Source organism: Candoia aspera, chromosome 3 (genome assembly GCF_035149785.1).
Source record: "Candoia aspera isolate rCanAsp1 chromosome 3, rCanAsp1.hap2, whole genome shotgun sequence".
Classification (NCBI taxonomy): Eukaryota; Metazoa; Chordata; class Lepidosauria; order Squamata; family Boidae; genus Candoia; species Candoia aspera.
The window spans coordinates 82,081,104-82,105,304 of record NC_086155.1 but is presented as its reverse complement, the minus strand read 5'-3'; the positions used below and the strand labels follow the sequence as shown (position 1 = coordinate 82,105,304).

The window sequence follows — 24,201 nt, the reverse complement described above, 5'->3', positions numbered from 1 at the left end:
ATACTAACCTCTATGGCAACAAACCTAAGCATCAACTACAGCTGTTTGGATATGACTATGGATGTTTTAGACTGCTAATTTGTCAACACACTATGAGTCCCTGCTTTTCTCATCATGGAATATGGATTGGAGTATTGATGTAAATCACAGAAGACACTGTTGTTTTAGCTGGCAGAAAAATAATCTCATCCTACCAGCATGTTACAGTAACAACGAATATGAATTTGGGCAATGATATTTACTTAATGATATATATTCAACAATGAACTTCAAGGGTATAAAGACAAGAAAAATCTTTCACAGCTTACCCAAATGCTAAATATCTGCAACTATCAACTCTCAGCATCAAAAACTGACTAATGATTCAGCCTAAGGAAAACAGTAGCATTCCTGCCATAACATTTTATAGCAGATTCTCATAATGTAGGCAGAGAGCAGGGCTGCAGAACTAGTTTCCTCTTTTGGGGAAATCACTATAGAGTAAAAAATGTATGTCATTCAAGCCATCAAATTATAAACCTTGTAACTGAAAGACAGAACTGTAATCTACACTATTCTTCCCATCATTCTTCTAAAATTTTGCTATTAATATTGTATCATAGCTAAGTATATTTTTAAGATTTATGAATATAATCTACTTTATTACTGTATTATTATATTAACATCATATTGTCAGATTGCCTTTAAAGAACTGTTCAACCAGATCATCAGCGAAGGTCCTGCTGAGAACCCATGTACACTCATGTGAGGGACTCCTCCATGGTGGCACTTCACTCTGGAACACCTTGCCCTCTGAAATTCAGGAGCCACCAATTATAACATATTCTAGTTGTCTCTTGAAAACTTACCTCTTTGCCCAAGCCTTCCCAGTATGAATGATGGGAGAATGTTTACCTTTATAGTGAATACATTTTTTAAAAAACTAAATATTGTATTTTATTGTTTTGAAGTATTCTACGGCTGTTTTTATTATATTAGTAACCTTTGAAATGCTTTGGCAAAAAAAATCAATATATTTAATAAAAGGCATACATAATGATACAGAAGAGAAACTTAACCATAACCAGATGCATGAACATTTCAAACTTGGAAGTTCCCACATACACCTAAACAGACATGAGGATGGCCACTTTTTACATATGAACATCTGCAAGTAATGATCTGCAAATGTGATAAAACCTACAATATTTAAAAGCAGGTGAAATGTTTAGGAATTATATATTCAAAACACTAAAAAATGCATCTGTTTCCATCTAACTTGCTGGTAAAGTTTTATACCCTTGCAAAAAAAAGAAAAAAGAAAAAAGAGAACCCAAACTGCATACCTGTAACATCTTCAGGTTCTGCTACCACAATGTGAGCATTTAATTCCTGTAATTTATGGTGCAATTCCTCTAGCTTCTTGTTTGATTTTTTCAAAATGTTGTCTACATAAGCCAAGTTTTTTTTATCTGTAGTGACCTTCCTGAGGTTTTCTGCTCCTTCTTTGATTTTAAGTTCCTTCCTTATTTCCCGTTTAATTTGGTCCTTTACTTCATCCAAATTCTGTTGTACCATTGTGTCCGAATAGTCCAATTTCTGTCCAATGTTCACGCTCTCAGGAACAATGATATTTCGCACATCTCCCTACAGAAAACAGAAAAATATAATATTAACTCACTAGTTTGCAAAACTATGTGACTGTCTACTATCGTATGTCTTCAGACATTCTTTACCACCAAGACACAGAGTTTCATATGCTGACTGACAACAACAACAAATGGCAGACTTAAGAGAATCTGTTGTATGCCTATTTTTAACCTAAATGTATTAAAAGTTCCACAGGATCTGCAACACAGGAATTTTATTCTGATAAGCCTGAGAACCATGGCCTTAAGAGTACAATCCTACACATACTCAAAATTAAGTCCCACTGAGTTACCTAAGAACTTTTCCTTGCTAAATGTGTATACCATATAATAGTTTAGCTGTACTTTTTAGGAAATAAATCTAAGCGATTATGCTGTGTACTATTAATATATTGAAAGGAAAGGTTCTTTTTTCTTCTTCTCTCTCTCCTGCACACAGACCTGAAATTTAGGTATGCTCAAATTCAGGTATGTTCAAATTTATATACGTAGCTTTTTTGGTCCGGTTAATTTCTTCAAGTCTGAAACAAAAATTCCAAATGAATTCCAAGATATTTCAGTCTGCATGCCTAATAAGTCACATATATGGACTACCCAAAGGTATTTGGCCACTACTTGTTTTTGCAGTTAACCTCAATCACACGCAGTTATGCGTATATGTAATGATAACTCATTCATATATCATTCCTACAAAGACAAAAGCCATCAATTTTTTCCTAGACAATTCATCCTTTCATCTTTCTTATAACTGCAGAAGCACATATACACATTCACAGACAAAAGTTAGATATGAAGGCACACAGTCTAGTATTATATGACAGTAGTAAAACCTGCCATATATTTCTGGTGCCAATTACCCATTGGCCCATTTAATGTTGCTTTCCTACAATGCTCAAAACACTTCCTGTCAAAACAAATAATTAAACTAAGAGCTGGAGTCCAAATCCTAAATAAAAATAAATCACTTTATAAGCTGGTTAGTAATGAGATCAAATCTGATTAGGAAAAGGCAATTATATATATAATCTTATACTATTATAGGTTACTCACTGGTTCATTTAATAGTACTAAGTCACTTGAACCATTACATGTTTTATGGAACAGGATGTTTGAACATTTGTTGATTTAGAAGTAGTATATGATAAAGTGAACAGGTGTCAGCCCTCCCAGGTAAACCAGACAGGAAACATGACCAGATAAGCTACTTCTACATTGTTAGGCTAAATTAGCAGAATATGGCAAGTCTGAAAGTACAAATCTCCCGCCATCCTTATTTACCACCTAACCAGTTAGGGCGGATCCTTTCTAAGTTTCTTTCAGCCCATTTCTCAGCTGTAGACTCCTCCCTCTTTTATCAAATCATTCTCTAGGCATTCTCACATTCCATTACAATAGTCTTGAATCACAGAATCTTCTGCAAGAATATGGAATTGAAGATTGCTTGCTGAATATAAGAACTGTATATGATGAAGTAACAATTGTGTAAGAATAAATGGAATGCTTAGAGAATGATTCAACAGGCAGCAAGATAAGGATGTATGGTATCCCCCTGAGAGTTTTATGTATTTATGGAAAAATGCATAAGGAATGTTCGTGCTGATGTTAGAAGGGTGTTGGCTGGGATTCAAATGCATGTATACTTTTAATACAAATGATTCCATGTTGTCAGCTGATAAACCCAATTCTAGCAAATGTAAGATAGATTGTATGTTGCAATAATGTGCATGGATTGGAGTACAGATCTGAAAATTAATGTATCAAAGGCAATGGTAATTGTATTTAACAGGAAAAACTGAGTGAACACTGGAAAATTATACATACATGATAAAAAAAACAAAAAGCAATCTGTCCCCCTTGATAGAATGCTTACTAAAGATAGGGAAATGGATGGAGAATTTTTAAAACATACAAATAATGGTAAAAAAGTTAATGGATAGTGTATGGACTGTTGCAAGGAATGAATGTTTGTTGAAAGAAGCAAAATGTGTGTAAGTGTCTTCTGTCCTTTCTAAAATATGCAAGTGTGAATTGGGAATGTTAGGTGAAATGTAAAAAAAAGTTGAATATACTGGTAATGGAGTACATAAAGATTGCATGCGATGAAAAAAGAGATAGGTTCAAGAATTAATGGATACTGAATGAATGCAGACTGAATACAAAATCGAGTGATACATATGAAAGAATATGGTAAGAATGAATAGGGATCAAATTATAGAACAAATTATATAGGTAAAGGGAATAAGTTAAGAGAAAGAGGAAGACTGAGAAAGTTGTGGCTGGATGGAATGATGAGAACCTCAAAAAAAAGAGAGGTGAACAATTTAGGCAACAAAAGGCAATGTGCAGAGAGGTCTATGGATGTGGTAGAAGTAAGGAAGGTTTGTATGATAAAGGTACGGAGAGGTGTTGTACAAATTATTTTTACACAGTTCAGTGTAAAATTCTGTGGATGGTGTTGGTTAGTTTTAGTTATGTTTCCTTTTCTTTTTCTTACCTTGTGCATTCAATCTCTTTGATTTACTATTTGACTCTTCTCTGTAATTTGCATAATGGTGCTTACCTCAAAAGAGAATAGTGTGATAGGTATCCATATATATGTAAATGGACAAGTTACATATTCAGACAGTTCAACCAACACATTATGTAAAATTTTGGGGGAATACAGCAGCATAATTGATACCATATCTATTTTAATGAAACATTCTCATTTCTTAATTTAAGTATTTCAGAGGACCTGCAATTGCAACAGAAATTCCTCTCATTCTCCACCCAACTCCCAAACTGCTCTGGAGAGACTAACCCACTAACAGACTTGGGGGCAAATACAGGAAGGAAGAATCAACTCAGCCTTTGCATTAAAACATTTTTATAGGAAATTGTACATGTTTAATAAAAACTGAGATACAGATAGTTAAATGATTTTACCTAAAGGTTTTTTCCTCAGTATAATTTGCTGATAGCTCATGAAGACAAAGTTAAACAAGCAATAATACAGGATTCTCAATATCTTCCTTTATATCCAGTAATACTCACAGAAAAGATGAAAAAAGTTCTATCAACAGAGAATTCTAAAATAGTATAATTTGAATACTTTCAGGCTAAGAATTCCCACCAATTTCCACTTAATTAAATATTGAATTTTCACAGCATCCAACTAAAAAAAAATCTAAAATGCTGACTGAATCTTGATCAAATTTAAGAAACTATTATTCTTCTGTTTCAAAATATCCTTTCAAAGGCCATGATATTTTCTATCATGTTGTTTGTAATACTACCAAAGAATTTGAAGGTTATTCTAACACTGCTGTTTTTTGGTGGGAAACCTGTTTTGCGTGATGAGATGTTCATATTGAGGGTGCGATGGCTTGGACCTCCTGATTCCCATGAGAGGTCTCCAAACCCTCCTCTCATAACTCTGCTGCACCCCCCTTGCAACTTCTGAGGTTAGCCAGCTAGCTATGTATACTGCCACAAGCCACTTTATTCCAGAGAAAACCTTCTACAGAGCTGCTGGTTTCCAGTGAGAAAGTAAGTGGTAGATCCCTTTCTGTCAGTAGCCTGAAAAAGGCTGGAAAGAAAATAGAAAAGAATAATTGCTTTCTGAATAGACTGATCTTAGCTGCTATCTGCTGAAGGATTAGTTTTCTGAGCCACCTGAGCTCACATCAACATATAACACAAGTTCACACAGCCCTCATCTTAGTTCATAAAATAAATCAGCATCTATGTTACAAGTAGTTTCACTGATCCTACCTTGCTCTTCCAAATTACTAGATCCAGCCTTGTTGCTGCTGGCTTTGGAGATGGGGCTTTCCCCTCTACTGGCTTTCAGCTAGCCCTAGAGGAGAAACAGAAATGCCTAAAGACAAAGAAAAAAATGGAGACTGCCCGTCCAGTTGAAAACACCCACCTGAGAGGGGAAACCCACCCTCCTGATTGGCTCCTCAGCCTCTGATTTCCCCAGATTTGGTTGTCTCTGTCCATTATCTGGACTGAGAGAGTGTGTGGTATAGTGGTTAAGCCTCTGTAGGCCTGTTCTCATCCATCCCGAGCCATGAAAGCCCACTGAATGACTTTGGCCTATCACCCTGTCTCAGTGCACCCGGCTTCATTGGGTTTTTGCTGTGGGGAAAAATAGGAGGAAGGACATCTATGTGACCTTGAGCTCATGAATGAAAAGTGGGGTATTAATCTAATAAGGAAACATACTGGTGAGTTTTTCTTTAACTCCTTCAGTTTCTGAACATCTTGAAAACGACTTTCTCTATGTTCACTTTGGCACAAAGTTAAATAATCATTTACCACAGAGAGAAGGAAGGGGGACTATTGGACTAACTAATGATTTAAAAATTAACAGACTTTCTAAATAAAATATTCACCCTCATTTTGTGTAAAATAAATAGGTGCTTATAAGAAGATCCTAAATGGATCAAACCTTGAATACAAGGATCTTAAGAAAACTGAGGTTTTTTCCCCAGAATTTAGTAAACTTTGCAATAGCTTCCACTTATCTAGTAACCAGAACTGTCTGGAATCATCCAGATAAGCATCACCTGTGAAATGATGTTTGGAAAATCTTGTAAAATAGAATCAAACAATTTCAGACTTATTGAGTATATTTTACATCTGTCACAAATGGATGCCTGATTAAAAAATACAAGAACCTCCCAAAATCAACAATCTACTTTTCAAATCTTAACAATATTTGTTAAACTAGTATGAGTTACAAAATATTATACCCACTTGACCTATTTAGAAAAGATCAGATCCTGCTGTTTGCAAAAGAACAGATCAAGTGTGAAATGAGACATCGCTTATGGAGAGCAGTGCTGTGGGGCCTCTGGCCTGGAGGCTGGATTCAGCTCACAGTGCCTTAACCCATGCTCTTAGCCATGATCAGATCAAGGAAAACACAAGGATCTGGCCATGAAGATTTTCCTTAAACACCAAATAGTTTTCTTCTACATTTCATATGCTGTTTATGTGCTTATGTGTATTAAATGTTTTATTTTATTGTTACCCACTCAGAGTTGGTGAGGGTTGGGGTGGGAAATAAATATATAAAATATTGGATGGAGAAAAAGACAGGCACTTTTTTCTCAAATGCACTGAAAACCAAACAGAGAAAGGAAAGGAAAAACTATCTTTGTTTGGAACAAATCACAATTGGCTTGGTTTGCACAGCACATTATACTATGGAGATTCATAATGTTCCAACCATAAGGCAGACATTTCATGTATTCTAAGTTTGAAGCCAACGTATTTTCTGAGAGTTTTGTTTCCAACTCAGAATACATATTTTGTCCTGAACAGGAAACAAAACTTAGAATGTTCTCAGCATTCTGAGTACTGCCACTGTGTGCTTCCCTAAGATTATTATGTGGATTCACATTAAGTTGAAATCAAGGAAATCTCATTGTGTTTTAGCCCAATGCAGCAGTGCAACCACAGAAGAGAAGAGAGGCTGCTGCTTTGGCCATGCCAACTTCTGGCACATGGTTTCCAGAAAGTTCAGAACAAACAATATACCTTTAAGATGAAGAATCATAACAATGAAGGATACCATTTGGCCACTGAGATGAACTCCCTGCTTAGTGGAGGAATCCAAATTAAAACACTCCAGACAGATAGCTATCTAGTCTCTGCTGGAACATATGCAGTATAATGAGGTGGAACCCACCACCTGGGTAATTAACTCTCTTGTCAAACTTCTAACTAAATGTTGGAAAAAAGCAGTGAATCAGTCTTCCCAAAGCTTATATTCATCATTCCATGATCTGCACTCAAGACCAAGACAGAACAGGTCACCTTGTTCTAGGTGATGTCCATTCAGGTATTGGAAGAGTGCTATCATAACACCCATTTTTTCTCAAGGCTCCTTCAATCCCTCTTTATTGGGCTTAGTTTCTAATACTCTGATAAGCATTGTTGTCATTCTTTGTACCCTTTCCAATTTGTTAGAACCTTTCTTAAAGTGGAGTGCCCAGAACTGGACATAGTACTTGAAGGGGGGCTGACCAAAGGAAAAGCAAGAGGAACAGTTACTTTCCATTATTTGGAAAAATATACGTTTGTTGACGTAGCCCAAAATTGTATTGCCTTTTTGCAGCCTCATCACCCTGCTGGTTCATATTCAATTTGCATTTCCTCTTCTGCAAGTACTATTACCAAGCCAGATATAACCCACCCTGTATCTGTGCATTTGATTTTTGTTTCCTGAGTGAAGAATTTGGACCTTGTCTCTGAAATTTCATGAGCTATTTTCAGCCCATTTTGACAACCTAAAAAAATAGTGTTAATTTTGTTGGTATTTGGTTGTTCGCAGGGAGCAAGCCACTACGTTACTATGGTAACAAATCACTTTGGCAGGGTGAACAGGTCAAACTTAAGTATCCTCAGTTTTGGGTGTGAAAAAGATTACCAAATAAGATAAAGCTGCTCATTGCCTGGACTAGCCACCAGAAAGGTTTTAGTTTGTTTTAGCCCAGCAGCAGCAGCACATCCTATTCAGAGCACGTGTCTGTGTGTGTGTGTTTGTAAAATATGAACTTGTAAAGCTTTTGAGCCCATCCAGGATTTCTGGACATGGAACCTGTTTATGTTTTTTTGTTTTCTGTAAATACATTTTTATAGAAATGCCTGGTGTGTGTTTTTTCTGATCTTTTCAGCCAAACGCTTTCCAGCACTCTGCCACAAATTTTTATTTCTAAGGTGTCAGGTAACTCATCCAGTTATGTGTTTTGATAAGTGTAAGTTCCACTTCTTCATCCAAATAATTAAAATAGTGAAGAGCAAAGGACCTAAGTCTGATCACCGTGGCCCATGCACTTGATACCTTTCTGCCACTTGATGGATAATACTTTTGAGAAGTTTTTTGTCTCCTCTTTAATAGCTAACAATATAATGTGCCAAATGCAATATATTAAAAACATTTTGGAACTATTTCTCTATCCCTGAACAAAACTCTGAACAACAATATTTAATCACCCACAATATAGGCATCTGGAGGATAAAATTGCTCGGATCCGTGCCAAGCTGGATGCCAAGTGTGTGACATGGCCTGTGGAGATGCCTGGGGAACACTTATCCAGTTATCTGGGAACAGTAAATGCTACCACTTGCCAGTTAGAACCATGCCCCTCCTGGCTGATGAAGGCAGCTCAGGAGGTGACATGTGGGTGGGTTCAGGCAATGGTGAATTCATTCTTGAAGGAGGGAGTGTTCCCGGCAACCTTTAAAGGGGCATTGGTGCACCCCCTCCTCAAGAAACTGTTGCTGGATTCCTCCGCACTGGGCAATTTTTGTCCAGTCTCCCACCTCCTCTTTTTAGGGAAGGTGGTTGAGAAAGTGGTGGCGTTGCAGCTCCAGGAGATCCTGGATGAAATGGATTATCTGGACCCTTTTCATTCAGGTTTCAGGCCTGGATATGGGACGGAAACAGCATTGGTCGCACTTTTGGATGATCTCTGGTGGGAGCAGGATGGTGGCAGTGCACCCATCCTTGCTCTTCTTGACCTCTCAGTGGCAAGAAGAGCAATACCATCGGCATGGTATCCTTTTGGGGCAGCTTAGGGAATTGGGGGTGGGTGGCACAGTTCTGTGCTGGTTCACCTTCTTCCACGAGGGCTGGTCCCAATTGGCGTTGATAGGGAGATCTGGCCCGCTGCCCTTCCTCTGTGGGATGCTGCAGGGTTTGGTACTCTCCTCGCTCCTTTTTAAGATCTGCATGAAACCTCTGAGTGAGATCATTCGTCACCACAGGATGAGGTATCATCAATATGCTAATGGTATCTAATTTTACATCTCCATCCTGGGTGACTCAAGTGATGCTGTGAGCACCCTCTCTTGGTGCCTGGTGGCTGTAGGGGTCTGGATGAGGAACAACAGGCTTCAGCTGAACCATGGTAAGATGGAATGGCTGTGGATTGGGGGCTCCTTGATATTCAGGAACTTACCATCTTTAGTTTTGGATGGGGTTGCACTGCCCCAGACAGACCTGGTGCAGAACCTGGGGATCCTCCAGGGCTCATGACTCCTGCTCAAAGAGCAGGTGGCAACTGTGGCCAGGAGGGCCTTTGCCCAACTTCGTGCTGTGCACCAGTTATACCCCTTCCTGGATCAGGAAGCCCTCAGATCAGTCACTGATGTCCTAGTCATCTCCCGTATAGAATATTGCAACATGCTCTACATGAGGCTACCCTTGAAGAGTATCCAGAAGCTACAGCTGGTTCAGAATGCGGCCGTGTGAGCAGTTTTAGGAGCTCCAAGGATGGCACATGTAATACCTTTGCTGTGTGAGCTGCACTGGGTGCCAGAATGCTTCTGGCTCCAATTCAAGGTGTTGGTTATCACCTTTAAAGCCCTACATGGCATGGGTCCAGGTTACCTGAGGGACTGTCTCACCCCCATTACATTGACCCGTCCCGTGGTCAAGCAGAGAGGGTAACATGTTACAGACCCTGTCCATGAGAGATTGTTGATTGGTGGGGTCCAGGAAGAGAGCCTCCTCTGCCATGGCCCCTGCCCTGTGGAATACGTTGCCCACAGAGGCAAGGCAAGTCCCCACTCTCCCGGCCTTCTGAAAGGGAGTAAAGACCTGGCTCTGCCATCTCGCCTGGGGCGGGAGGAGCAGCAATCAATTGTGGGGGTGGCTAGCACCTTGAAGAGGCCCCAGGGAATTATATGTATTAAATTAAGATCTTTCTATTCGCCATCTTGGATTTTATATTTTATATTTATATTTATATGAAGAATTTTGCTTTTATTGTATTTTAATCTGTAGTTATTTTAATTTTATTGTAAACTGCCCAGAGTCACTCTTAGTGAGATGGGCTGTGATGAAATATGCAATATAAATAAAATAAATAAATAATATTCTTGAATGCAATGGCCCAGTTCATACATTAATACTAAACTAAAGATCAACATTATGGAAACAACTGTTTTGAAATCATAAAGATTATGGCAGATTTCATTTCTTTTATTTATACATACCGTACATATATATATCAACTGAGATTCTATTGGCAATTTAAAGAACCAAAATGTCTTTTTTAATATCACAAAAAAACCTACTCCTCATTACCAGGGCCACAACTGGGGGGGGGGGGCAACCGGGGCATGTGCCCTGGGCGCCACGCTGGTGGGGTGCCAAAATGAGTGTGGGGGGCATCAAAATGAGTGCTGGGGGGGGGGCATCAAAATGGGCGCCAAATCCACGTTTGCCCCGGGTGACACAGACCCTAGTTGCGGCCCTGCTCATTACCAAGGTTTCTTAAACAGGGTTAATTTCAATAGGAACACTTTCCAATTCAAAATTTTCTGGAGAACTGGGGTAGTGTTAATTTTGTTGCTGCTATGGTTATATAAGTGGGAATCAGAAAACTAGACCTATTTTTATCTCATCTCAGATTTATATGCCACCCTGTTTAAATCAAAATATACAATAGTATGTAATACAATATAAAATATACATCTATATAACAAGGATATGTTCATAATACAGCTTTCTGTTTCATATGTTATCTACAGAAATGTCTGAACTAGAAAGGCTGCACTGCGCCAGAGAAGCAGCAAATGTATATACAGAGGAAGACTTAATTACAAGTCGTATAGCTAGTTAAGCGAGTTTGCAAGAGAAGTATGTATGACTCAGGATGAAATTTATGCTACTATACAAATCCCATTGAAAATATGGAAATAAAAAAACTCCAACAGTTCAAATGTTTTAATGGACAAACTGCAAATAAGGCTGTGCAGCACTTTGAATTCAAAGGGAAAATTGTGTTTCAGAGCATGTGTGGGTATGTATGTAGCACCTGTTGATAATTTCTTAATCCAAATTAATCTCTTTTGAAGATCATGTTGCACTGCATAAGCCCAGAGAAGATGCAGCTGCTTTAAGGAGCTGCTGACAGGTGTCACATGAGCATGCTGTATGTTCCTAAACATCCTTTTCCCTTTGAATCTGAAGCTCTGAACAGCCCAACAAACACCATGCATCATGGCACAGTATACTTACATGTATAAATCAAAATAACAAATTTAAAAGAGAGAAAGATTTAACATTATTGTTATAGCCACTCATTTAGCAACTAAAACAGTTTAGTGACTGTTTACAAATACAATGGTAATAATACAATTTTTAAAAAATCATTTTCCGACAAATGCACACATTTTTGCATTTTTGACCGAATTTCATGCCCCTGACAATAAAAGTCTTTACAGTGAAACTAATGGTCAGTTTCAGGCAGCAGCCCCAGCAGGTGGGAAGGTTTTAATCAACTAATTAAGGTCAGGAGCTGAGCTGTTAAGTTGTGGTTAGCACTTTTTAGGGAAGTGCTACGCTGCCGAGAAAGCTCTCTCAGGAAGAGAGAGCTTGCTTAAACAATCTCTCCAGCCAGCGAGGGGGCAAAAAAGGGGATATAGGGTTGGGGAGGGGCTCCTTAATGTCCCACATTTCTAGGATGCTAGGGGAGCTGAAGATAGAAGGTGCTGCAACAAAGAAGCAACACCAATGCTATGGAACTGGCTCCCTACTGAGATTAGACTGGCACTCTCCCTGATAAGTTTTAGGAAGTTTTCAAAAACTGAGCTTTTTTAAAAGAGCTTTTCCTTAACATTACCTGTAACTCTTGTTGTTCTCATTATTTTTCTCTCCCACTTTCATTTTGTTTTTGTGATCTGGATTGAATGTTATTTTAATTGTGATATTATAACTCCTGAGAGTTGTGAGATTGTGTCAGGATACAAATGGAATAAATATTACTATCATAAATAGTTACATCTAACTCTAACCCAAACCTTCATGAAATAATTTTTCAACTACTAGAAGTTGGTACAGGTAGTCCTCACTTAACAACTGCCCTGTTTAGCAACCATTCGAAGTTGCAACAGCACTGAAAAAGTAATTTTAAGACTGGTCCTCACAGTCACAACTGTTGCAGCATCCCCCTGGTCACGTGATTGAGATTTGGACACTTACAACCGTTGTAGCATCCCATGGTCATGTGATAGCCATTTGTGTGCTTTACAGCTGGCTTCCAACAAGTAGAGAAAATGGAGAAGCTGGCAGTAAAATCGCAAGTTGTGGTCACATGATGTCTCACTTAATGACTGCAGGTGATTCGCTTAACAATCATGGCGGAAGTGAGGTCATAATTACATCATGGTCACATGTCTCACTAAACGATGGAGTTGCCGGTCCCAACTGTGGTCGTTAAGTGATGACTACCTGTATTGAATTACCATACCTACAGGTTGGGTTGGGTTGAATATTTCAGCAAAATATGACTTCCATTCATCAATTATAGCATGTTCAGAAATCTGTAGCTCCAGTCATATCTTCATATGCATTGCATTGAAATTGTACCATTAGACCATTTTGCAAATTAATAGAATCTTACAGTTTGTCAATCACTAAATGTCTACAGCACTGACCTGTTAAACTAGAGAATGGCTGGGGTGGGGATTGGAGGTATGCCACAACTCATTCTCCATGATTTTCTATTCTCACATTAACTTAACTTACCATATTAAGCATTTGCCTAACAATGACAAAAAATTAAATCATTATAACTTTCTATCAATAAATAGCACATTAATATATAAAATAAGCCCATTATTTTAAACTTTCTTCAATAATTTAAGAAATTATGAATCCCATTAATTGTATTAATTATCATACTCTAAAATTGTAAAAAAAAAGGTAAACTATTAAATATTAAAAATGACATACACAAATGCTTCACAATTTGGGACATACATAATGAGTGTGGGATGGGAAAAAATAATAAAGCTGATGCCACCTGGTTAGAAATTTGAGAAAATTTCCAAATAATTTATGAGGAGAAAAGCTAAAGATATTCCACAAAGATTTTATCCCATCCCCATATTCTGTGACAGCATTTCTATAAATACTGATTGAATTCATATACAGTAGCATGTAAACAGTTTGATTTTTGGCTTAGTATGTTATGCAAACCCAATTACTGGGATTTGTAAACCATGATCTACTGATTAGTGTAATGTATGGACTAAGCTATTTTCTAAAATAGAGCATTTAACACAGAATATTCAAAGATGCCTACAGACTTAACTAAATAATCAAAACCACAAATTTAAAACATTTTAACCAATTTACTGAATTATGCCAAATACTGGGATGAAAGTGAAAACGTAAGAGAATTTTATCAGAGGATAAAAATCTTTTAAAAAGATCTAACAATGTAATGAAATAGTGGACTAGTTCATAATCAAGCTATTGAATAATCCACAACTGACAGGGTTCACCCAAGACAATGACCATAAACCTTGCTTTACAAATCATATTATAGCTTAGTGCAATGTGTGTGAATTCAGCCATTATCTTGCATCACTTTAAGCAATCAGAAGAGTCACAGTGGTCCACTAGAGGGGTTTTCTCATAGATTCCTTTAAGAATCTAGTGTTGTAGATCAAGATTCTTAGCTTTAAGTTTGTAGAAAGAATTAATGGTTTTTTAAAGAAAAATTAAGAGTCTTCTACCACCACCTCACTGGAAAAATAATAATCAGTTCTCCCAAATCTTTCCTTTTTATATTTATATGCTTACTTTCAAGCCACGACTAGAAGAGTAATACCAATTTCTAGATACCAGTACTAAATATTTAGATGTGCTTACCTGGGATATTTCCAGCCCTATCTCAGCAGGGTTGAGCATCTGACAAACAGATACTCTTAAATGATCTGTCTCTGCTTATTATGATTTTTTTTTTAAAAAAAGGTCAATTTTGCTGGGCAAGAATCTGTTTTGTCGATCACACTTGTCCCTAGGCAGAAAAAGTACAATCTGTTATTTCCATAGGAAGATCTGGAGAATGTTTATGAGCTAAGTGCACCACCATGTTCCAATGAAATAAGAAATGAGAAACCAGTAACATATCTATTTGTTATGACCCCACTGCATCAATGAAGTTCAAAGTAGCCTTTTCTAAATGTCATATCCATAGATCAGGAACACTGGAACACCTCCTAAATCCCTCTATCTTTAGATCTATTGGCAGTGTTGGCAGTCATGAGAAAGGAAGACTAGCTTAGTGGGGATGGCTGGAATATATGACCAATGTGCCTATAATTCATCACAGAATTTCTATAGGTTCTTGGCTCCAGCCTCTTGAACTGCAGCTAGGGAAGGGTGTCGAGTAATATCTCATCCATTACACCACCCTCTTTTAGCCATCTTATCATATACTAGAGTCTCCTTACATTGAGAGATAGGCAGGCTGCCAGTTTTTTAGGCAAGGAATTACTTCCTTGTGTTCCCCTTATCTTTGCAAAACAAGCTCCAAACTACTCATTAATGGACACTAATGTTAGCACACCTGCAACCTCACCACAAAATGAACATATCCCAGAAAGATTTTTAAAGTTTTCTAATTCATGATAACATAGGCACACAAAGAAGGATATGCTCCATGTTGAAGAAATCTGAAGTTATCTCAACTAACCCAAGAAATGTTCTAGAAACCTAATAGGATGTGCAGAGTTTTATGTGTATATTAAAATATAAGCCAACTTGCCTTTTCTCTTTAAAATTATTTATTTAAATATTTACAGAGAGACAAGTCAGTTAATGTCATTCAGATTTTCCAGTTTTTCTCCCCAAATCATTTCATTCCTTTACATGAGAGAAACAAGCTTAACTACCTCCGCTCTGAAGATTTTACAATGAAACAAAAATAGTAAATTATGTAGGATATCTTCTGTAAACACTTATCTTGTCCAATTCGAACTATTTTCTATGTCTTCTCCACAAGCTGTTCCAGAAGGAACCCTGAGTTTTAGGCACTGGTGGAGAAGGTATATAGGCCGTCTGGATGTGGGGAGAGAGTCAGCAAAATCCAATTATACAAGCAAATTTCTACTTGTTTATTTCAAGTTGCTTACAGTGAGACAACACAGCTACAACAAGACAGGAAGAGAGAACAGGTCTCTCTCAAATCTCCGGCTAGTTTAGTAAACCATAATTAATTTCACTTTACCTAGCATCTTTACTATTTACAAATCATTAAAAAATACCTGATAAATGTGAGACACTTAAGTCACTTACTGAAATTGGCAAACATATTTGGCTTACATAGAACTGGACAGTACTGAGCGGTCCTGGGACTGGTGTTTAAGTTTTCTTTCATGCATTTAAAAACCCTCTTTTCAAGGGAAAGACTCTGATTCAACACAAGCTTCAGCAGAAGGGAGATGATTTCCATGCATTTTTCATTCTATGTGCAATCCTAAACCCCACCCTACTATCCATTCCTTCAGACCTTCTGGAACAGGTATTCAGGAACACAAGGGGAGGTAAATATAAATTAAATTTTCTCTCATCTCTCCACTGGCAACAGCATGTGGAGAGATCTCTCCCGAGGAGCTACTCCTGCCAGTAGAGTGTTAAGTCAAATCCAAGTCATGGGACAGTGTTTATAGTCTTATCCAATGATACTCTCAAGAATCTACAGTAAATGCTTCCAGAGAAACCTTCTATTATAATGTTCATCCACAATCTTTATATTTAAAATAGCTTATCACGGATTCCTGACATTAAAAATTCATGGTGTAAGAACCAAAGTGCATCAAATTTTATCATTAAAAAGAAAAGATGAAAAATCTAGCTGATAAAAGTATCTGGAGTTTCCCAACCACAAAACTGAAAGAGACAGTTACCATATTGGGTCTAACATTCAACTTACCAAACAAACAAACTTTGCTATCAAAGAAAACATGTCTCCATTAAAGGAGATTGCAGAGCTCTACACGGGCAACAATTCAAGAACTACAGCAGTAGTCTGGCATGTCTGATTTACACCACTCTTACGTTTCCAGGACTGCTTCTAACTTTAGAATACATCAAACACCAATATGAGTTCCTAAATATCAGATCATTCTATAAATAGCTTGTTATAAATTAAGAATAGTTAACCAAGAACCAATATTAAAGATATATGAACTGTCTTGTATTTCCTCAGCCTTTCTATAATGGTCTTATTTAGTATGCCATCAGCTGTATATAACAACTGCAAGGAGCACTTCGTTTTGTTCTTTTTTAAAAGAATACCTTATTGTTTGGGTTGACCTACTTTCTCCCCAATCATTTGTTTCTTAGTTGTTAAACTAACAAGACAACAGCCATCTGTATTTCCAATGTGGTACATGCATGTTGGAGGAAGAGTCCTCTTACCCACAGCCCATCTTTAATCAGTCATGAAACTTGGGGCTGACTTACCTCAGTGTAACTTGTGCCCGTTCAGTCCCTTCTCATGTATGACCAAAATGAATACTTCTACGGTGTTTATTTAAAGTAGTGGAAAATTAAGATTTTACTAAACCAAGGAGCACTCTAGCATGAAAGAAACACAAGAAGAAAAAGGGAGGACAATATTTTATTGTGGGGCTCTCACAATTTTCTCGTTTCACATTACTTTCTTTTTGAAAAATAAAACCTCCAAATAACAAAAAAGGAAATCAATTTAGTGATGTCAAGATTAAAATGTGGTGCCATAACTGCAAAATACTATAACTTTTATCTCAGTATGTGCTGGATTTCAGAAATAAAGGAGCTAGCCCATCCTTTTAAAAACCATTCAGTCTAGGGGCCAGGTGATGTTGGAAGACAACAAGTACATACTGTATTATCTCTACAGTAACATATTTTTTTGTTACTTTGCAGTAACATATTTTAATTGGATAGTTTCACTATCCAATTAAATATTGTACAAAGTCCCAATACAAATATGCATTTAGCAAGGTTTGTATGTACCAAACATCTGAATTAACAGTAGCCGCATGAAAAGCAACATGGGTAACCATAAGCAAGCCATTCACTCTCACGGTAATCTCAGAAATAACACTGAATCCAACATAAGCAATTGCAAGATATTAGACAAAATAGACGTAGCTTCATTAAGTGTCTACACAACTTACAGGCTTATAAATGTAAGGCTCACACTGTCATGAACTTAAACATTCAGATGCCTGAGAACTAAAAAAACAGAAATAAAAACTTACGTACTCTTCCCGCAATTAAAGTGTAAAGAGAGAGAGAATGCCACATTTGACACACTGCAGCTCATTTTTGTTAACACTAAGCAAGTCCCATGCCTTTATGCATACAACCTTTTAAGACAGCAGACTTGTCTTAACACTCAAACAATATTTGGAGTGGTGGGGACGAGATCCAGTTCATGTTCTGAAGGTCACTGTTGACCTTCAAATAGCCAGACCACAAAGCAAAAACAATTTATAATACAAATAATTTAAAACTTAGCTGAACCAGCAAGATAATTTTATTTTATGAACTTCTAATCAAAATTAACAATTAGTTTCTCCACTTTCATGTAAATTGTCTTTTTCTGTTAATGGTTTCAGAACTTTGGACATGAGTGTTATGTTTTTTTTATAAGCCACTTTGTTATTTTATCAAAATTATATATATATATATATATATATATATATATATATATATATATATAGAGAGAGAGAGAGAGAGAGAGAGAGAATGAATGGGAATTTTAATTGAAAAGTAACTGAAGGACTAGAAATAGGAGCTCTACCCACCCACTCCTAAATATGTGAAGACTCTTTAATAATGTCCCCAAAAAAGTGGACAGCAAAAAAGGCATTGCTGAGTTCTTTTGATGTTTCTTAGCTACTTAATTCAATTTTGTTTTCACAGAGAGGGCAGCTATGTATAAGAGGTAAATGCTGATAGAATCTTTATTGTTGTTTACATTGGGGAAGCGCACTACACATATTTAAAAAAAAACCTTATTTGTGGAGTGTCTCCTTTTGGATCAGGGATATGCTCTAGATCAGGATATGAAGTCCATGGAGCCAGAATTCCCATTACTAGCTCTCAGCCAAACAACTGTTTCTACTGCTAGAATATAAAATGGTAATGTATACTTAGAGGTAACAGTGAGTAAGACACTTATCCTTGGACAAGAAAGCAAACTGTTGCCACTGAGAGTTTGCAATTCCCTGTTCTTCCCGGCTGGTGTCCCAGCCACCTTTGCAGTGACTTTATGATCAGCTCTTCTGGGTTTTTTCCATTTATGGAAAAAAACACAACCAAAATATTGTCACATAGGCTAAGTAGGGATGAAGGTACTGGGGAAAAACCCACTAAACTTTTTTGTTTCTGAATAAAGCTGTACGTGCACATGGGGAATTCAAACAAATTTGAGCAATGGAGACACTGCTATAGGAACAATTCCATCTTATGACTGTTCCCCACACTGAGTTTTATGTCCAAAGGCTAGAATGGGGAGTTAATCTTTATCCCCATCTGGATTACAATATAACATGTATAAATTGAATTTTAGATTGCAATTAAACTTCTCTATCTTAAACACAATCTCAGATATGGTCTGGGTCTAGATGGACTGCAAATATTGGTCCCATAATGGCCAAGATTTTCCTTGTTGCCTGAATGTATAGAGAGCAAGAAGCATTCTTATAACAGAAATTAGAAGCTGGAAACAGGAAGTGAGGCTTGCAAACTAGTCCATACAGATGTGCAAAGCAGTTTGTGCACAAACTATTCCATATAGAGAAATGCTGGTTTTGACTGGTTTATGTCCAAATCAAAATGTATGTTTGGTCTAGACAGGGAATAAAATAAGGCTGTTTTTTTCCCCAAATACAGGCCAAAACACAGTTGTTTCAGGAAGAAGTGTTTTGGGGAAGAGTGAATAAGAGTGAGAAAAAGCCAAGGACACCAGTGGAGACTAAATGGATACAAGGGAAGGAGCAACGGAATGTCTTGGGAAGATCAGAGTGCGGGCTAGTGGTATTACGATGTGCTGGGACTGTGGTGGCTGAGGGAAGGGAAGGTGCTGAGAAGCTCAGAGGCAGGCAAGGCAGCGGAAGATGTCACACTGGAACATCAGAAGCTGGGAGCAGGAGCTATTTCAATCTAAGCTTCTGTAATCTTAGTTCACCATCCAAATGAATATAATTGTCAAAGGACCATCCAAATGAATATGATTGTCAAAGGACCTCACCATTTTCTAGGCAGTTAATTTTAATAAATAACATAGTGTAAGTCAGCCTTTTCCAGATACACTAGGACTGTGTGTGTGTGTGTGTGTGTGTGTGTGTGTGTGTGTGTCTTCAAGTCAGTATTGACTCCTGGCAACTGACTGGACCCTGGACCCTGACTGGACCCTGCAGTTTTCTTGGCAAGATTCAGAGGAGGCTTACCACTGCTTTCTTCTTAAGGCTGAGAGAGTGACTGGCCCAAGGTCACCCAGCTGGCTTTGTGCCTAAGGCAGAACTAGAACTCCTGGTCTCCGGGTCTCTAGCATGATGCCTTAACCACTGGACCAAACTGGTTCATACTGGGACTACTGCTCCCAGAATTTCTACCCAGCAGGGATTACTGCCACTTTACAGCTATTGTGTTGTACTTTGGGGGGCACTATCAATCCCCCCATGTGCATAACTATTGCCCTGTGCATTGAGAAGGGCCCACCTTAAGACACAAAAGCTCCTTTTTCTCAGCTGGCAAGAATAGCAGAAACCCTTTCTGTACTTTTTGCCACTTAAACAAAAATTAGACTATTTCTTATCCTTGTGATAATTTCTAAAAACAAATTATTTTTTCTAAAATCCAGTAAATTAAACAGTTCATTCTATTTTTCCAGTGGTCGCAAAACCATTCATTAGAATTTATCAAAAGCTGCTCAAAATGTTTAGGAATCTGAATGACCATATGCACAGGGCTTTTGTTTCTTCCCTGATTTTCTATTCACTTTTACATTCTGAAAATAGTATGTGTAAAATATATCTAATTCAACAACACCATGTGTTATCAGCAAAACTGGCTCAATTTTCACATCAAATATTTTGACTTCTTCCATATGGTATGATGTTGGGGTGGAGAATAAACCAGAAGCAATCTACCCTCAAAGAAAAAAGCCAGTATCCATCATAATAGAACAAGTACTATAGGCTATACTATAAGCAGATCAATAACATCCAACATTTGTTTAGAATAGGCTGACAGGTTAAAGAACACCATAATCATTTCTTCACACCTAGGGCAATGACTACACTTCAATTTTCAGGCTAGTCTTTGCCTTTCCGTCATTTGTCTTTCTACCATGGACAAACATTTCATGAATATATTGAACACTCTGTGAATATATTATGGTAACATTCACAAGTACATACATTATTAGAGGTGTACATAAAACTGAAAACATACTTTGTTTTGAACATGAAACAAATGCATCACACTCTCAAAATTCTGCCCAACCTTTCCAGTTTGGCCACAATTCAGCAGAAACAAAAGCTGGAACATTTTTGTTTTTCCACATTTTGGTCAAAACAAAACTTGAAGGAATTTTCTGGGGCAAATAGGGCAAGGTTGGTGTGAATTGCCCCCTCTCTTCTCCCTTTCCTCCAGCAGCTCCCAACAGAACCCATTTTTCCAGAGCCTTCCCCTTTTTTCCTCCCCTCAGTGTCTGCCAATGTACTTGGCTTTTTCCCACTCTTCCATAACCCCAAAACATTTCTTTCCAGATTGACCATGTTTGCATCCATCTCTGGAGCAAATAGGCCCTTTTCATTTCATACCTGGGCCAAATCACGTGTTTCAACTTAAGCACAAGCCATCTAAAAATTTGTCTATGAGCTATGATACAAGTTTTTAAAAAAAATCATAACTACTTAGGACCGTTGTTGAATCTGAAGAGTTGTTCAGATTATTAATACAATCTGTAATAATGTTAAGTCTTTCAGTTGGTAAAAATCAAGCTTCCTAATTCAATGTTTTTCTGAACACTAGGAGTAAATTTGAAAGATTATTTCTTGATATATTCAGTTGCTTTACAAAACTTGTAAAACTTCCACAACAGTTTATTTATATTGAATACACTTTGCAAGAACAGGGGATGCTGCCACAACTTTTAAAATGTTTACCAGAAAATTGCTGGAAAACTTGAGCAAGAAGGTACCTCTGCATCTGTGTCCTACCTACAGGCATTTAACTGGCATCTAGAACAGCTCTTATGTTCCTAAGTTAGGAGATGCATGTAAAAAAAACTGTTCTAATCACTTCCCGTCCATTGCTTAGGTATTAGATCAGCTTTTCCTTAACTGGTGCCTTCTGGATGCGCTGGATTGCAACTCCATCATGCCCAGCCAACATGCCTGCTGGGAATAAAGAGCACTGCTATCCAACTTATCTGTTGATATTCCTTCTTTTCCTCAGTTAGGATAACTTGATACCCAACCAAGTTTTTAAATGAAAAAAGAAACGAGAAGGACAAAGTAACAATTGTGGGTACCAAAATCCAGAGCAGATTTTTACCATTTCCGTCGGAAGAATCCTTCAAGCCAAAGTTAAACTGGACAGAAAGTATGAGCGGGGTGGGGGAGAGGATTTTTATATGAGAAGTTTTACTTTCAGTTAAAAGAAACCAGGAAAAAGAAATGCGGGAGGACAACTCCTAGGGTCTCCTATGCTAGGCAGTGAACGAGACAGCGAGAGCAGGCTACTCCCGTAAAGATTAAACTCGAAGACAGAGTGTGCGCCAACCAGGCGAGAAAGGGGGCCTGGAGGGGGCGGCTCCACTCCCCAGCCAGGAGCTGAAAAAGATGGGAAGGGTGGGGGCGGGAAGGAAGGAAGCGACTTTCTTGACTATGAGCAAGAAGGAAGGAAGGAAGGAAGGGGCTGCCCTCCCACCCCATTTAAATTTCTTTTCTTTACCTGCTGCAGATCCGTGAAGAAAATCTCCCTCTCCGCCGCGTTGGACGCCATTGCTATTGGGTCTGGGCTTCGCACCTGGACGCCGCCGCCGGGGAGGCGGGTCTGGGCCAGGAAGGGGGCTCTGGCTCGTACTCTCAGCGGCGGGAGGAGAGAGCCACGAGTGGGGGTGTTAACCCCCTCTACTCAGATTCCCATGAGGGAAGGGGGAGTTTCACGTCGGGACTGGCGTCGCGGTCGCTCCCGCCCACCGACCATGCGCCCCTCCCGTTTTTCTCCTCCCGCCCACCACGCGCGAACTCCTCCTTCCCAGCTCGGGCGCCGCCGCTCCTTGTCGCGCCCTTTGGCTGTCACCCTGTCGCAAAAGCAGGACTGCTTTGCGGCTCCTCGGAACATGTGACTGCCGGGGGGGCTAAGAAGGAGGACGCGAGGTTCTTGGGGTCATAGCGTTCTTCGAGGAGGGTTGGGCGAAGGGACAGAGAAGTTTTTTCTCTCTCTTTTAATCACAGCCATAGACATTGGTTCTCCTTTTCCCCATCATTTGAGAGTAAAAGGAGATTGTGCCAAAGGCTTTTCGGAAGTCATGGTAGGTATCTCAGCAACAAATCTCAGACCATCAGATGCCAGCCAAGACTTAGAGTTTCCTGTGTGTCTTTGCTGCCATCTGGTAGTTGTAGCAACCCAGAAATGTTAAGCCTAGGTATTATGAACAGTAGCAAAGTATTGCTTTAAAGGGTAAAAAAAAGTACCTCTCCTCATCTTTTGCAGAAACAATGGGAAAAAGGCTACAACTTGCAGTATTAAAACAAGTAGTGCTGTATGACTTTGACCAACAGGGGCACAAACCACTGTTTTATATAAGACCACTCAGTCTCAGCTTCGTTTATATCTCTTATCAGCCGTTCCAAACAATCCTGCATAGTCTCACTATCACCCTTTCCCTCACTTATAAAATTTTTACTTTTGAAAGTAAAAATCTCTAACGGGAATTTACACCATCTGATAATAAGGCTGGTTAGTCTTTAAGAGGCTACAGAAGTTTTCTTTTTAAAGATCTAGAACAGCCTTTCTCAACTTTTTGACCATGGCGGAATCCTTGGAATATTTGTCAGGCCTTGGGAACCCCTGCATGTTCAGGCTCAAATATAGGCCAGAAGTTACAAAATCGCTATATTCGTTTCATGTGTAGGCCTATATAAATGCATTAACAGTGCTCTTAAACTAAAAGAATGAAACTTAACTCTTTAATGTGAAGTTGCCTGAATTTGAAATAATTTTTTAAATTGTGATATCCCAGGGAGCCCCTAATGACCTCTTGCAGAAGCCTTGTTGGGAAACCCTGATCTAGAAAGTTGCCTGAGGATTATCCAGATAGACCTGTGGTTTCTTTAGCTTGCTCTCTGTATTAACTAACAGCAATTTTATTTCAATTAGTCTTTCCTAACTACTTGGAGATGACAAGAATTCAAACGGATTGCTTGCATTCAAAGCCTGTTTTTATTATGATGCAAGCTCTTGAAGAGTCCATGTTATAAGAAGTCACACTGATAGACAGTGGAAGCATCTCAACAGGATTTTGCACCAAATGTATGGGCAAATTAGGCTAATTCCTGGAATCTTTAGATAGCTTCCCTGATTCTAGTAAGGTTTATCTCTGAAGTCTCCCCCCTTTTTTTTTTCTTCTGACCAGCATCAGGTAGCTGGAACTACATCAGTCCAGGGCAATATGGAAAACCAATATTGCTGGTTGACCTAGTGGCCAAAGATTTAGGCTCCTATTCATTACTGCCCACTGCTATTAGATTAGTTCGCCAGGTCCAAACAGCA

The 24,201-nt window shown here is 38.4% G+C and overlaps 1 protein-coding gene across 1 annotated transcript in view; it reads right to left on the bottom strand.

Moving 5' to 3' along the window:
• The window catches only part of PKN2 (protein kinase N2), a 66,769-nt gene extending 44,119 nt beyond the window's left edge, over positions 1-22,650 (bottom strand). Inside the window, exons 1-2 of the mRNA XM_063298222.1 lie at positions 22,378-22,650; positions 1,326-1,626 (exon numbers count right to left, since the gene is read on the bottom strand). Of these exons, the coding sequence (XP_063154292.1) occupies positions 1,326-1,626; positions 22,378-22,428 (352 nt within the window). The 5' untranslated portion in view covers positions 22,429-22,650. The remainder of the gene's footprint in view (positions 1-1,325; positions 1,627-22,377) is intronic.
• Between the last annotated feature and the right edge of the window lie 1,551 nt (positions 22,651-24,201).